Source organism: Oncorhynchus tshawytscha, linkage group LG29, assembly GCF_018296145.1.
Source record: "Oncorhynchus tshawytscha isolate Ot180627B linkage group LG29, Otsh_v2.0, whole genome shotgun sequence".
Taxonomy (NCBI): Eukaryota; Metazoa; Chordata; class Actinopteri; order Salmoniformes; family Salmonidae; genus Oncorhynchus; species Oncorhynchus tshawytscha.
Genome location: NC_056457.1, coordinates 26,036,229 through 26,053,484, shown reverse-complemented (window position 1 = coordinate 26,053,484; position 17,256 = coordinate 26,036,229). Strand labels below are relative to the sequence as shown.

Sequence of the window (17,256 nt, the reverse complement as noted above, 5' to 3'; positions counted from 1 at the left end):
TATGACTGTGTTAGAGTATTAACAGTTACAGAGGATTAAGACTTTTCAACAGCACACAGAGACAATGGATTAGGTCCTCGTTTTATGGCACACAGAATGGCTCTGCATGTACATTGTGATATTTGGATTGGTCCTCGTTATGGCACACAGAATGGCTCTGCATGTACATTGTGATATTTGGATTGGTTCCTCCGCTCCCTCTCTTCTCGACACAAAGACTGTGAAGGTCATTAGCAGCAGAGGAGACCAGAAGTTAAAGAGCTGAATGGCTGGTCTTTATCTGTTCCTTTCACTCCTCTGTCTCAGCCTGCTGACCTGCCAATACTTTAACACTGACGAAATAAATGAAACTGGATTTAGGATGGAGAGAAAAACTGCTGAGTTTGAATTAAATTATCTTTCCTTCCTTCTTTCTCTCTCTGACTCTGAAAAGTTATTTTCCTTTGAGACACTTCTCAATTCCAATCAGACATTCCAAAATCTGATAGTTCTGATTTCCAATAAGACATTCCAAATTCCATCATCTCATCAGTTTTTGGCAGATTGGATGGAAGAACATTATCACACTGCAGCTTCCTGAATTGCCAGAGGGGATTAATAAAGTTGTATTGAATTGAATCGAATTAAAGTAAAAAGAATCGATCTTTATATGCCACCATTAACCACACAGCCATACAGGCACATATTGATTTGTGATAGGAAACTTTAATAACAGCTTATAAAGACTGATACAACTCATAGTTTGGCTATCTCATCTGCATGTATAGTAGGTTTCAGGGAACCAACTCTCTGAATAACCCCTCAGGGATCAATCTATCAATCTAATCGACATCAGATCATCAACTAAACCCAATCAGTTCTTCCATCACCTCCATACAGCCTTGGGACCTATTAGTTTATGTTGGATCAGAGAGGAGCACTATGAAACTCCTGACTGTGTCTCTCTAGCAGATCATCAGCATGTGTCAGAGCAGTGAGGGTATTTGCCTGGTCGGGGGAAATTGAATCAGGCTCAGATGGGATCTACAGTGGGTGTGATTTGCATTCTAAAACTGGTGTTTAAACACAGAGGGACAGGGGGAAAAACAGCCGGATATCTCACCTAGGTGGTTCCTACATGATTTGGGTTATTTACGTGTGATATTATTTGGTAATGAGTTATATTTTAAATGTTGATATTATATTGTATTATTTCATACCTTTTCTGCATGTTTTTCATGTTGTTCTTTTTCTCTTTGTTTCTCTTTTTTATTCGTTGCATCTCCTCGTCTCACCGTGTGTGACTGGCTCGGTCGCGGCATGTGTGTGTTATGTGTGTGTGTGTGACACGGTGTTTGTGATGCAACTCTCACAGGGAAGCCTGCTTCATTGACCTGCAAAGACAGTAGGTAACATTAACGTGTGAATATACTGAACAAAAATATAAACCCAACATGTAAAGTGCTGGTCCCATGTTTCATGAGCTGAAATAAAAGATCCCAGAAATGTTCCATATGCACATAAAGCTATGCACATATGCACAAATTTGTTTACATCCCTTTTAGTGAGCATTTCTCCTTTGTCAAGATAATCCATCCACCTGACAGGTGTGGCATATCAAGAAACTGATTTTAAAAAGCATGATAATTACACAGGTGCACCTTGTACTGGGTACAATAAAAAGACACTCTAAAGTGTGCAGTATTATCACACAACACAATGCCACAGATGTCTCAAGTTTAGGCAGCGTGCATTTGGCATGCTGACTGCAGGAATGTCCACCAGAGCTGTTGGCAGAGAATTGAATGATAATTTCTCCACCATAAGCCACCTCCAACATTGTTTTAGAGAATCTGTCACCCAGACAGCTGATGAAACTGAGGAGTATTTCTGTCTGTAACAAAGCCCTTTTGTGAGGAAAAACTCATTCTGATTGGCTGGGCCTGGCTCCCCAGTGGGTGGGCCTGGTCCCAAGTCATGTGAAATCCATAGATTAGGGCCTAATGAATTTATTTCAATTGAGTGACTTCCTTCTATGAACTGTAACTCAGTCAAATCTATGAAATTGTTGCATGTTGCATGTATATGTTTGCCAGTATAGAAACAGATGTATAATATACATAGCTATAGTTGATGACTTTCAGTTTATGTCCATGTAGTCTTTTCCATTTCATGCAGGGCCACTGGTAGGTCTTCTGGTCTGTGACCATGCTTGCTAATGTCTCTCCTGGCCTTGGTATGCACTGTGTGGCTCAGAGAGGGAAGGTATTATACTGGATATTGTGTGTGAGGGTGTGTGTGTGTGGGGGGGTGGGGGTGGGGTGTATAAAAGTGGGGGTCTCCCCTAGATAGTGCTGTCCTAATGAATATAATATGCTAGTTCATTAGTACATCATTACAGAGTCATTTACCTATGGAGGCAGCCAGAATGAGGCCAGGAGTGCACCACACACACACACACATTAACACACACACACACACACATTAACACACACACACACACATTAACACACACTGGCACACGACTTGAGTGGTGGGCAACTCCAGTCCTGGAGGGACACAATGTCTGCCTGATGTCGATCTGGCTAAATGGGTGTGTGACATCTCCAGCCAATCAGCCGCACTAATATATCAATTAAGTGCCAAGGTGAGGTTAAATAGGGCTGGAGCGCCTCTCCTCTGGCCTGTTAAGTCACTCCGACCATCAACAGTCATATATGCCCCAAGCTCAACCTCGAGGGAAATTATCTCTATTCCTAGCACAAAATTCATATTATCTCTCTTTGTTCTCTCTCTCTCTATGTTCTCTCTCTTCTCTCTCTCGCTGTCTCTAGGTGCAGCAGGGGGTCAGAGGGGGTTTCTGGGATGCATTCGCTCCCTCAGGATGAATGGTGTGACCCTTGACCTTGAAGAGAGGGCCAAGGTGACGATTGGTTGATTGATTTCCTTTATTTCATCATCTAAAAATACATAAAATTGTTCTCTTTACTAACGCAAATGAAGAGCATCCAAAAGTCAAACTCTCCCTATCTCTCTCTCCATTTCCATCTCTCTCTCTCCCTCTCTTTCTCTCCATCTCTCTCTCTCTCTCTCTCTCTCTCTCATTTCCATCTCTCTCTCTCCCTCTCTTTCTCTCCATCTCTCTCCCTCTCTCTCTCTCCCTCTCTCTCTCTCTATCTCTTTCTCCATTTCCATCTCTCTCCCTCCCTCTCTCTCCATTTCCATCTCTCCCTCTCTCCCTCTCTCTCTCCCTATTGCTCTCCCCATTTCCATCTCTCTCTCCATCTCTCCTCCTTCTCTCTCCCCATTTCCATCTCTCTCTCTCACCATCTCTCTATCCATTTCCATCTCTCTCTCTCCATCTCTCTCTCCATTTCCATCTCTCTCTCTCCCTATCTCTCTCCATCTCTCTCTCCATTTCCATCTCTCTCCATATCTCTCTCCCTTTCTCTCTCTCCATCTCTCTCCATTTCCATCTCTCTCCATCTCTATCCCTCTCTCATCTCTCTCTCCATCTCTATCCCTCTCTCTCCATCTCCATCCCTCTCTCTCCATCTCTCTTTCTATCTCTCTCTCCATCTCCATTCCTCACTCTCCATCTCTCCATCTCTCTCCATCTCCATCCCTCTCTCTCCATCTCTCTCTCTCCATCTCTATCCCTTTCTCTCTCTCTAGGTAACTCCAGGTGTAAAGCCAGGCTGTCAGGGTCATTGTACCAGTTATGGGATGTACTGCAGGAACGGAGGAAAGTGTGTGGAGAAATATAATGGCTACTCCTGTGACTGCACTGCCACGGCATACGACGGACCCTTCTGCACCAAAGGTGAGAGCTAATCGCTAAACCCTGAAATTACTGCTATGCTATTGGCCGGTGTAACCAGCAGCCTTTGTTTACGGAGGAACGGCAACATTTACTCGGAAGTAAGAGTTGGTTTCTCTCAGTCGCAGTGAGACTTCATAGCAAGAGAGTTGACACATGAATTCATTTGTTTCCTAAACTTTAAGCTTGTTTTCCTGTGTTTTACTCCAGTCGGGGGTGACGACACTGGGAGTATGTGTCAGATGACAGCATGTGGGAATAGAAAACATAAAACAGGAATATGCAAAGTAGCTGACATGAAAGGACCTCCTCAGTGTTCTGTCTGTGTGTGAACTGAAAATGAGGTATTGAATGTAATGGAAACTAGTGTGTGTGTTTATTTATCTACACGTGAGTGTGTGTTATGCCCTTCAGATACTCCAGAGGATCCTCTCCCCCTGCTCCCTCTGTTCTCCTGTCTGTGTCATATGAGTGCAGTCATAATATGAATAAGAATATTATTATCAGTCATAATTGCGAAAGCGTATTTCCATTATATCCCTATTTACACCTGGTTCCAGAGGTAGAATATTATTATCAGGACTGTTTCATTCTGCTGCTACTGTACTGCCATTCCATGGGGTCACAGACAGACAACTATGACTCCGTAATGAACAACACACACACACACACACACCACTTACAACAGAGGGTGATGTTCTATTCTCATCAGCATCTCTGCTGCCTCTAGTTACAGACATAGCAACCTCTCCCTCAATGTCAGTAAGACCAAGGAGCTGATAGTGGACTATAGGAGGAAGAAGGAAGAGAGCTTCAAGTTCCTTGGCGTCCACATTGCTGAGGACTTAACATGGTCCACACACACCAACACAGTCGTGAAGAGGGCACGGCGGCGCCTCTTCCCCCTCAGGAGGCTGAAAGATTTGGCATGGGCCCTAGGATCCTCAACAAGTCCTACAGCTGCACCATCGAGAGCATCTTGACTGGTTGCATCACCGCTTGGTATGGAAATGCACCGCCCTGGACCGCAAAGCGCTAGACAGGGTGGTGCGGACAGCCCAGTACACTAGGGCCGAGACAGCTTCTTCCCCAAGCCATAAGACTGCTAAAAAGCCAGACTGCTAAATAGTAAATGATTGGTACCCAAACTATCTGCAACACTATCTGCCTTGACCCTACATACACTCACCAGACTTTATATCCACACCATATACACTGAATATACAAAACATGCTCTTTCCATGTCACAGACGGACCAGGTGAATCCAGGTGGAAGCTATGATCCCTTATTGATGTCACTTGTTGAATCCACTTCAATCAGTGCTGATGAAGGCGAGGAGACGGGTTAAAGAAGGATTTGTCACGCTCCACAGTTTCCCTTGTGTATCAAGAATGGTCCACCACCCAAAGGACATCCAGCCAACTTGACACAACTGTGGGAAGCGTTGGAGACAACATGGGCCAGCATTGTGGTGGAACGCTTTCGACACTTTGTAGAGTCCATGCTCCGATGAATTGAGGCTGTTCTGAGGGTGAAAGGTGGGGTGCAACTCAATATTAGGAAGGTGTTCTTAATGTTTTGTAGACTCAGTGTACACACTCACACACACTACATTGACACTCCCACATAAAACCCACACACATTCACATACACTACATACAGTTTGCACACACACACACACACACACACACACACACACACACACACACAACATACACACGTATACCGACACAACACAAACACACATACATTACATGTACATATCTACCTCTGCCTTCATGTACATATCTACCTCAAATACATTGTTATCTATCCTGATGTCTAGTCACTTTACCCTGCCTTCATGTATATATCTACCTCAAATACATTATTATCTATCCTGATGTCTAGTCACTTTACCCTGCCTTCATGTACATATCTACCTCAAATACATTATTATCTATCCTGATGCCTTGTCACTTTACCCTGCCTTCATGTATATATCTACCTCTAATACCTTATTATTATCTATCCTGATGTCTAGTCACTTTACCCTGCCTTCATGTACATATCTACCTCAAATACCTTATTATTATCTATCCTGATGCCTAGTCACTTTACCCTGCCTTCATGTATATATCTACCTCTAATACCTTATTATTATCTATCCTGATGCCTAGTCACTTTACTCTGCCTTCATGTACATGTCTACCTCAAATACCTTATTGTTATCTATCTGTCTACGTGGTGTACCACTACTGAGTCAAAGATAACTTGGCTATATACGTGGTGTACCACTACTGAGTCAATGATAACTTGGCTATATACGTGGTGTACCACTACTGAGTCAATGATAACTTGGCTATATACGTGGTGTACCACTACTGAGTCAAAGATAACTTGGCTATATACGTGGTGTACCACTACTGAGTCAAAGATAACTTGGCTATATACGTGGTGTACCACTACTGAGTCAATGATAACTTGGCTATATACGTGGTGTACCACTACTGAGTCAATGATAACTTGGCTATATACATGGTGTACCACTACTGAGTCAAAGATAACTTGGCTATATACGTGGTGTACCACTACTGAGTCAATGATAACTTGGCTATATACGTGGTGTACCACTACTGAGTCAATGATAACTTGGCTATATACATGGTGTACCACTACTGAGTCAATGATAACTTGGCTATATACATGGTGTACCACTACTGAGTCAATGATAACTTGGCTATATACATGGTGTACCACTACTGAGTCAATGATAACTTGGCTATATACATGGTGTACAACTACTGAGTCGATGTGCAGGGTTACGAGGTAATTGAGGTAGATCTGTACATATAGCTAGGGATAAAGTAACTAGGCAACAGGGTAGATAATAAAGGGGTCAAAAGGGGTCAATATAGATACAGTACTCCAGGTTAACTATTTAACTAACTATTTAGCAGTCTTATAGCTTGGTGGTAGAAGCTGTTCAGGGTCCTGTTGGTTCCAGACTTGGCACATCAGTACAGGTTTGCTGTGCAGTAGCAGAGAGAACAGTCTATGACTTGGGTGGCTGGAGTCTTTGACAATTTTTAGGGCCTTCCTCTGACACCGCCTGGTATAGAGATGCTGGATGGCAGGGAGATTGGCCCCAATGATTTTCTGGGCTGTACGCACTACCCTCTGTTGCACGTTGTGGTCGGATGCCAAGCACTTACTATACCAAGCGGTGATACAACCAGTCAAGATGCGCTCAGTGGTGCAGCTGTAGAATTATGTTGAGGTTCTGAGGGCCATGCCAAATCTTTTCAGCCTCCTGAGGGGGAAGAGGTGTTGTCGTGCTCTTTTCATGACTGTGTTGATATGTGTGAATGGACACTGGGGAACTTGAAGCTCTCGACCTGCTCGACAACAGCACCTTCGATGGGATGGAGGTGTGTTCGGCCTTCCTTTTCCTGTAGTCCATGATCAGCTCCTTTGTCTTGCTCACATTGAGGGAGAGGTTGTTGTCCTGGCACCACACGGCCAGGTCTCTGACCTCCTCCCTATAGGTTGTCTTATTGTCGTCGGTGATCAGGCCTACAGCCGTTGTTTTGTCTGCAAACTTAATGATGATGTTGGAATCGTGCGTGGCCACACAGTCATGGGTGAACAGGGAGTACCGGAGGTGACTAAACACACACCCCTGAGGGTCCCCCATGGCGGATGTATTGTTGTCTACCCTTACCACTGGGGGCGGCCCATCAGGAAGTCCAGGATCCAGTTGCAGAGGGAGGTGTTTAGTCCCAGGGTCCTTAGCTTAGTGATGAGCTTGGAGGGCACAATGGTGTTGAACACTGAGCTGTAGTCACTGAACAGCATTCTCACGTAGTTGTTCCTTTTGTCCAGGTGGGAAAGGGCATTGTGGTGTGCAATAGAGATTGTGTCATCTGTGGCTCTGTTGGGGCGGTATGCGAATTGGAGTGGGTCCAGGGTGTCTGGGATGTTGGTGTTGATGTGAGCCACGACCAGCCTTTCAAAGCATTTCATGGCTACAGATGTGAGTGCTACAGGGCGATAGTCATTTAGGCAAGTTACTTTGGCATTCTTGGGCACAGGGACTATGGTGGTCTGCGGGAAATTACAGACTGGGTCAAGGAGATGTCAGTGAAGACACTTGCCAGTTGGTCAGCGCGTGCTCTGAGTACGTGCCCTGGTAATCCGTCTGGCCCCTGCGGCCTTGTGAATGTTAACCTGTTTAAAGGTCATCCGCTACGGAGGGCGTGATCACACAGTCGTCCAGAACAGTTAGTGCTCTCATGCATAGTTCAGTGTTGCTTGACTCGAAGCGCGCAGAAAAGGTATTTAGCTCGTCTGGTAGGCTTGCGTCACTGGGCAGCTCTCTGCTGGGTTTCCCTTTGTAATCTGTGATAGTTTACAAGCCCTGCCACATCCGACGAGCCGTTGTAGTAGGATTCGATCTTAGTCCTGTATTGACACTTTGCCTGTTTGATGGTTTGTCGGAGGGCGTGGCAGGATTTCTGATCAGCATCTGGATTAGTGTCCCGCTCCTTTAAAACAGCAGCTCTAGCCTTTAGCTCAGTGCGGATGTTGCCTGTAATCCATGGCTTCCATGTACGTACGGTAGGAGACGATGTCATCGATGCACTTATTAATGAAGCCAGTGACTGTCAGAGCAGCTCACAGATCACTGCACCTGTACATAGCCCATCTGTAAACAGCCCATCTATCTGCCTACCTCATCCCCATGTACCATTCCAGTGTTTAATTGCTATATTGTAATTACTTCACCACCATGGCCTATTTATTTCCTTATCTTACCTCATTTGCACTCACTGTATATAGACTTTTTGTTTTCTTTTGTTCTACTGTATTATTGACTGCATGTTTTGTTTATTCCATGTGTAACTCTGTGTTGTTGTACAGAATGTGTCGAATTGCTACGCTTTATCTTGGCCAGGTTGCAGTTGCAAATGAGAACTTGTTCTCAACTAGCCTACCTGGTTAAATAAAGGTGAAATAAAAAAATACAATAAAAAATGTGGTATACTCCTCAATGTCATTGGCTGTATAGCTCCATTTTTGTGTATTTTATTTTATTCCTGTTGTGTTACTATTTTAAGCTCTGCTTTGTTGGGAAGGTCTTGTAAGCAAGCGTTTCACGGTAAAGCCCCCACCAGTTGACCTTCTGCGTGTACAGTGCCTTGCGAAAGTATTCGGCCCCCTTGAACTTTGCGACCTTTTGCCACATTTCAGGCTTCAAACATAAAGATATAAAACTGTATTTTTTTGTGAAGAATCAACAACAAGTGGGACACAATCATGAAGTGGAACGACATTTATTGGATATTTCAAACTTTAAAACAAATCAAAAACTGAAAAATTGGGCGTGCAAAATTATTCAGCCCCCTTAAGTTAATACTTTGTAGCGCCACCTTTTGCTGCGATTACAGCTGTAAGTCACTTGGGGTATGTCTCTATCAGTTTTGCACATCCAGAGACTGAAATTTTTTCCCATTCCTCCTTGCAAAACAGCTCGAGCTCAGTGAGGTTGGATGGAGAGCATTTGTGAACAGCAGTTTTCAGTTCTTTCCACAGATTCTCGATTGGATTCAGGTCTGGACTTTGACTTGGCCATTCTAACACCTGGATATGTTTATTTTTGAACCATTCCATTGTAGATTTTGCTTTATGTTTTGGATCATTGTCTTGTTGGAAGACAAATCTCTGTCCCAGTCTCAGGTCTTTTGCAGACTCCATCAGGTTTTCTTCCAGAATGGTCCTGTATTTGGCTCCATCCATCTTCCCATCAATTTTAACCATCTTCCCTGTCCCTGCTGAAGAAAAGCAGGCCCAAACCATGATGCTGCCACCACCATGTTTGACAGTGGGGATGGTGGGTTTAGGGTGATGAGCTGTGTTGCTTTTACGCCAAACATAACGTTTTGCATTGTTGCCAAAAAGTTCAATTTTGGTTTCATCTGACCAGAGCACCTTCTTCCACATGTTTGGTGTGTCTCCCAGGTGGCTTGTGGCAAACTTTAAACACTTTTTATGGATATCTTTAAGAAATGGCTTTCTTCTTGCCACTCTTCCATAAAGGCCAGATTTGTGCAATATACGACTGATTGTTGTCCTATGGACAGAGTCTCCCACCTCAGCTGTAGATCTCTGCAGTTCATCCAGAGTGATCATGGGCCTCTTGGCTGCATCTCTGATCAGTCTTCTCCTTGTATGAGCTGAAAGTTTAGAGGGACGGCTAGGTCTTGGTAGATTTGCAGTGGTCTGATACTCCTTCCATTTCAATATTATCGCTTGCACAGTGCTCCTTGGGATGTTTAAAGCTTGGGAAATCTTTTTGTATCAAAATCCGGCTTTAAACTTCTTCACAACAGTATCTCGGACCTGCCTGGTGTGTTCCTTGTTCTTCATGATGCTCTCTGCGCTTTTAACGGACCTCTGAGACTATCACAGTGCAGGTGCATTTATACGGAGACTTGATTACACACAGGTGGATTGTATTTATCATCATTAGTCATTTAGGTCAACATTGGATCATTCAGAGATCCTCACTGAACTTCTGGAGAGAGTTTGCTGCACTGAAAGTAAAGGGGCTGAATAATTTTGCACACCCAATTTTTCAGTTTTTGATTTGTTAAAAAAATTTGAAATATCCAATAAATGTCGTTCCACTTCATGATTGTGTCCCACTTGTTGTTGATTCTTCACAAAAAAATACAGGTTTATATCTTTATGTTTGAAGCCTGAAATGTGGCAAAAGGTCGCAAAGTTCAAGGGGGCCGAATACTTTCGCAAGGCACTGTATGTGTTCTCTCCTCTCTCTAAGATGTGGGGGGCTTCTTTGAGGCGGGCACTCTGGTGAGATACAACTTCCTGTCAGAGGCAGCGGCAGCCAATCAGGATGCAAGGTTCCTTGCCCAACCTTTGACTGCACAGGAAGTGAATCTGACAGGAGAAGCAGTAGCGTTTAGCTTCAGTACGTCCAACACACCAGCTATACTGCTGTACGTCAGCTCCAAGACACAAGACTACCTGGGGCTGGTGCTACGGCAGAATGGTGAGACATTGACACATACAGACACAAGACTACCTGGCTCTGGTGCTACGGCAGAATGGTGAGACACTGACACATACAGACACAAGACTACCTGGCTCTGGTGCAACGGCAGAATGGTGAGACACTGACACATACAGACACAAGACTACCTGGCTCTGGTGCTACGGCAGAATGGTGAGACACTGACACATACAGACACAAGACTACCTGGCTCTGGTGCAACGGCAGAATGGTGAGACACTGACACATACAGACACAAGACTACCTGGTGCTACGGCAGAATGGTGAGACACTGACACATACAGACACAAGACTACCTGGTTCTACGGCAGAATGGTGAGACACTGACACATACAGACACAAGACTATCTGGTGCTACGGCAGAACTGTGAGACACTGACACATACAGACACAAGACTACCTGGCGCTGGTGCTACGGCAGAATGGTGAGACACTGACACATACAGACGCAAGACTACCTGGTGCTACGGCAGAATGGTGATACACTGACACATACAGACACACTTATCAACACACACACACAGACACGTGGGCTCTGCCTCTCAGGTATGTTGCAGATGCAATATGTAAGGTCTCTCATTGTGTGTGTGTGTGTGCGTGCGCGTGTGCGTGCGTGTGTGTGTGTGTGTGTAGGAACTCTCCAGGTGCGGTATAACCTGGGCGGTCTCAAGGAGCCGTTCACCATAGATGTGGACCAGCGTAACCTAGCCAACGGACAGCCACACACTATCAACATGTCCAGAATCAACAGGACTATCACCATACAGGTATGCACACACACACACACACCTTCTCTCCGCCGTCCAAGCATAGTCTATGATGACTTCAGACATGTCCATTTCTAACCACAAGAGGGAGACAAAAGCCTCTCTAATTGTCACAGGACTTGAGGGATTTACAATGGCTTGATGCTTCATGGATATGAGAAGGCCCGTTTGTACAAAGATCCACAACGATGTTGATGATTGACTATGGAAATGGTTCAGTGGTTTGCATCATGATCTTCTCTCTCTCCCTCATGCTCTCTTCGTCTCCAGTTGGACCACTACCCCCCTGTCAGCTACTCTCTCCCAGAGGCATCAGACACACAGCTCAACCTGGTCAAGACATTGTTCCTGGGGAAGGTATTTGGTGAGTACAGGCATCGCATACGTGTATTTGACAGAGGTCTGCTTGGCCCTGGCAGAGAATGTAGGCCTATTCAGAGAGCAGCAACAGGAGCTGTACAGATGTATTGTAGTTGTGCTGTGTGTCCACTAGAGGGAACTAGGACACAGTCATGGAAGAGGTCTATTGTTGCCAGACAGGATTTTCACACATTTTAGTCTGGTTTGGTTTCTGTAACATGTTCAATGGGTACCTTTTGCTTCAGATGTAAATATGTTATGTAGAACAGGCATGCTCCTCTGTAGAATAATAGGGATTCATGTCAGCTCTATACAAGACATTTCTATCTGCAACATTCACAATGTTGTGCCCTCCTGAAAAAGACTTTAGTGCAGTATAGTATTCCTTACTCCTGGTCACTGCTTTGGTTTCCAATCTTCCTGGTTTCCATGACTCCTGGTTTCCATGACACCTGGTTTTCCACGACTCCTGGTTTCCATGACTCCTGGTTTCCACGACTCCTCGTTTCCATGACTCCTGGTTTCCATGACTCCTGGTTGTCCTGCTCTGTTCTGGGCTGGTGGCAGTCAGTGAGGTAGAAGGAATGGCTGAGTTCCCTTCCAAGCAAGATGTACAGCAGACTAATGCCACAGGGAATAATGCCCCTTTCCTTGTCACACACGCTCATGCACACACACACACACACACACCAACATAACCCCATCTGGAACTTCAGATCTGCCATTTTAAGACTGAAGGACACAACAGAGGCCAAACTCACCATCTCGCCCAGTTTGTATTTTCAAAACATAATTCATACACAATTTTGTATTTCACAATCTGGATTTATTTCCAAATGGATTTTAGGCAACAACAAAAACAACAAAGGTTGAACTAAAAATGATATACAGAAGAATGTGTTCATATGCCAAAGTAGACAGGGGTCTCTTTGCAGTTCAGCTCTGACCAGCATTCTGGCACACCACTCAGAAACAGCATATTCTTCCTCTCAATACTTGAAGAGGGAACTTTCAAAACCTTTGTCCATGGGAGGTTAGTGATTACAGTTTGATGTATGCAGATGATACAATGATATATGTGCAAAGAGCAAACAACAAGCTGCACAAGAACTCACTACTGTAATGGTCCAGGTTATAAAGTGGCTCAGTGACTCGTGTTTGCATCTCAATGTGGAAAAAACTGTCTGCATGTTCTTCACAAAGAGGGCAACAGATGCTACTGAGACAGATGTCTATGTGTCAGGGGAGAAGCTCCAGGTGGTATGTGATTTTAAGTACCTTGGCATCATACTTGATTCCAACCTTTCTTTTAAAAAGCATGTGAAAAAGGTAATTCAAATAACCAAATTCAACCTAGCTATTTTCAGATTTATACGAAATTGTTTGACTACAGTGGTAGCAAAACTGTACTTCAAATCTATGATACTCCCCCACTTAACATACTGCTTGACTAGTTGGGCCCAAGCTTGCTGTACAACATTAAGACCTATTCAGTTTGTCTACAAACAGGCTCTCAAAGTGCTTGATAGGAAGCCCAATAGCCATCATCACTGTTACATCCTCAGAAAGCATGAGCCCCTGAAACGGGAAAATCTTGTGCAATACACCGACGCATGTCTTGTATTCAAGATCCTAAATGGCCTGGCTAAAGGTCAATCAGACTTGTGAACATGGTCCCTAGCTGTGTGTTGCCGCTTTCCATGTTGTCTGTTGTCTGTATCTTGTGAGGTGTGGAAAAACTTTGTTGCTTTTATGAATTTTGTCTTGCTGCTTTTTGTTCTGTTGCTCTGTCTGTATGCTACGTCTTGCTTGTCCTTTGTTGCTCTGTCTGTATGGTACGTCTTGCTTGTCCTATGTTGCTATTGTCTATATTGTAATTGTTTTTAATAACCTGCCCAGGGACTGCGGTTGAAAATTAGCCGGCTGGCTAAAACCGGCACTTTTACTGAAACGTTGATTAATGTACACTGTCCCTGTAAAAATAAAATGAACTCAACTCAACCATATCATCAAAATTAAGGGACACGGGCAGCTGTGAGGAGGAGGGTTTATTCTCCAGGTCTTTAACCGTTTTCCAGAACTTCTTGGGGTTGGAACCACAGAGAGATAACTGCTCCTTAATGTAATTACCTTTGACCTTCTGGAAGCTCAGGCCTGAGTGCACTTATTTCACATTTGCTTCCGGCCTGAGGAGAGAAACATGAAAAGAGGTTGAGATCTGGTAGTTGGTGGGGAATTGTATACGGTAAATGACCTTATTAACCCTTCAGAAGACCTTGAAGGGTCCCACAAACCGGGGGCTCAGCTTCCGGCAGGGTAGGCAGAGCAGGAGTTTCCTGGTGGAGAGCCAGACCCGGTCACCAGGATGGACAGTGCGTTGGAGCCTCGCGTGGGTGTCGGAAGGGTCCCACAAACCGGGGGCTCAGTTTCCGGCAGGGTAGGCGGAGCAGGAGTTTCCTGGTGGAGATCCAGACCCGGTCACCAGGATGGACAGTGCGCTGGAGCCTCGCGTGGGCGGAGGTTGTAAAACCATCAAAAAGGGAGAGATCATTTACATAGTCTATGGACAGATACAGGAAGGCACAGGAAGGGGAAGTAGTTTCCCTGCTGGAGCGCGCCAGGGAGATTTGGATTGGATACATACGGTGCAGGAGTTGACATAGTGGGCCTTGATGACAGCTTTGCACACTCTTGGCATTCTCTCAATCAGCTTCACCTGGAATGTTTTTCCAACATTCTTGAAGGAGTTCCCACATATGCTGAACACTTGTTGGATGCTTTTCCTTCACTCTGTGGTTCAACTCATCCCAAACCATCTAAATTGGGTTGAGGTTGGGTGATTGTGGAGGCCAGGTCATCTGATGCAGCACTCCATCACTCTCCTTCTTGGTAAAATAGCCCTTACACAGGCTGGAGGTGTGTTGGGTCATTGTCCTGTTGAAAAACAAATGATAATCCCACTAAGCCCAAACCAAATGGGATGGCGTATCGCTTCTGAATTCTGTGGTAGCCATGCTGGTTAAGTGTGCCTTGAATTCTAAATAAATCACAGACAGTGTCACCAGCAAAGCACCCCCATTCCATCACACTTCCTCTTCCATGCTTCACCTTGGGAACCATACATACGGAGATCATACGTTCACCTACTCTGTGTCTCACAGACACGGCGGTTGGAACCAAAAATCTCAAATTTGGACTCATCAGACCAGGGGCGGACTGAAACTATAATTCAGGCCAGGAATTTGACTCCATCCCAGGCCACCCTGTTCACGCAAACCACCAGACAGCTAATTTTGTAGTCCAACCCTATTTGTTGATGTAACGGGTACCAAACTAGTTATACATTTGGCCACTATGTTAATCTGGGAAGAAAGTTATCCACATTACAAAATACAAACAATAGGGACTGACCAACAAGTAGCCTATCTGAACACTGAGTTTTGCTAGGTATGCTATGGCTATGGGTGCACCCTCAAACACTCACTAGGAATACACCAATCATAGCACATACAAATGTACTAGGCTAGACACACAAAACCATTAGCCTACACTTTTTAAAAAGCTAATGAGATATACAGAGTGTGTTCAAATGTTCAAATGATTATCTTTATATTCCAGCGTATCAAAAGTAACAAAAAACATCACAGACACCGAACGTGAACATAAAGCTACAACAATGTATAATACAAAAGTTGAAAAAGCACTCCTCTACAAAAAAAAATGTAGATTACAATGTTCACTCACTGGTGTCCATAAAGCAAACAGCACAACAATAAACACATCTATTACACTGAGTCAATGAAACTGAACATTGGCTACAGAACTGCAAGTATAATACGAAAGTCCAGAAAACATCTGTTCTGTACAAAAGCTTTAACTCACAGCAAATGTTATTTCACCCTTGTCAGCCTGTTAAGGAAGAGTCATAGCATAGCTACTTCAGAGTAACCCGGAAGTAATTACCACTAGTAAATCAGTAGGTGGCACAGTAACTCACTGCTCTCTGACATCTTGTCAATGATATCATCTTTGTCAAGTCCCCTAAGAATCTCCTTCTCTGTTACCATCAAAATGAACCCTTCAAGGTTCTCTTGAGTGAGGGAGGTTCTTAGGTGGTTCTTCACGAATCTCAGGGTGGAGAAGGTCCTCTCACAAGCCACCTGAGTGATGGATAGGGTGAGGAGTAACTTGTAGCCCAAACCAATGATGTGATACGCATCCATGAGCAGATTCTTCTGAGAGGAGAAGATAGCAGCATATCGGGCAGTTTTTACATGTGGAACAAGTTTTGCTCACCAACTCCACCCTTTCATCAGGATCCTCAAAGCCTTCCCATGATTCATCACTGGCAGCCCTGGTGTTGTACTCCTCCAATGCTGACTGTTTCAGTCTTTCCCACTGTTGTGCAAGGCTGATCAGTTCAGCCTGCAATGCCTCAACAGTGGCATGTTCATCAAATTCCAGTAAACATTGGCTGAGCTCCTTCATGGCTGTCTTTGGAAGGCCCTTTTCTCTGATCTCAGGAAAATGCTTCAGGATTCATGCAGGAGACATCTGTACACAGCACTGCATCTGCTGCATAACGTCAGTGAATACTTTCAACAACAGTATCCAATACCACATTGTGGATCTTGATTTTGTAATCCATGTCTGCATTAGCAAAGGGCTCGTCTTCTGCCAACTCACCTGGTTTTCTCTTCTTTTTTTTGTTCTCTTCTCTGGGAGAACAGTCTGAGCTTCGACATCACAGCTCTTCCAGAATGCCATTGGCTCACTCAACAAAGTTGTCTACTGCCGTCACCAAGTGCTGTGCTGTTACGATATCCATGCCACTTATTTGCAAGTATTTTGAGAGAGGGGACGTCTGCTCAAAAATCCTGAGGAAAAACCCCAGCTGTACGTACGGTTTCATACTTTAGGAGAGCATCCTTGTACCCCTGGGCCTTGCTTCTGATGGCAGGTTTTATGGTCACATCCTTTTCAATTCTTTCCATAATGATGTCTGTGTCTCCTGTCCTCACTGGTTTCCTCCCATAGCTTCATGAGCTTGTAGGAATCTCGAACGAACACTGCAATGTCAGTCAATAGTGAGAAAAGGGATTCACTTGCCACAACAACCCCAGTGGTGTCAGTTAGCACAAGGTTGAGGACATGTGAGTAACACCATATGGTTACTTGGTTAGGAGACTCTCCTGTGAGCAATGAAGTGAAGCCCCTGTATTGTCCCTGCATATTAGCTTCTCTGTCTGTTGCA

General features: G+C 44.4%; 1 protein-coding gene across 1 annotated transcript in view; it reads left to right on the top strand.

Moving 5' to 3' along the window:
* Positions 1-17,256, top strand: part of LOC112227472 (contactin-associated protein-like 2) — a 132,262-nt gene that overhangs the window by 83,712 nt on the left and 31,294 nt on the right. The window contains exons 14-18 of the mRNA XM_042308824.1: positions 2,814-2,902; positions 3,655-3,802; positions 10,624-10,854; positions 11,509-11,642; positions 11,913-12,006. Of these exons, the coding sequence (XP_042164758.1) occupies positions 2,814-2,902; positions 3,655-3,802; positions 10,624-10,854; positions 11,509-11,642; positions 11,913-12,006 (696 nt within the window). The remainder of the gene's footprint in view (positions 1-2,813; positions 2,903-3,654; positions 3,803-10,623; positions 10,855-11,508; positions 11,643-11,912; positions 12,007-17,256) is intronic.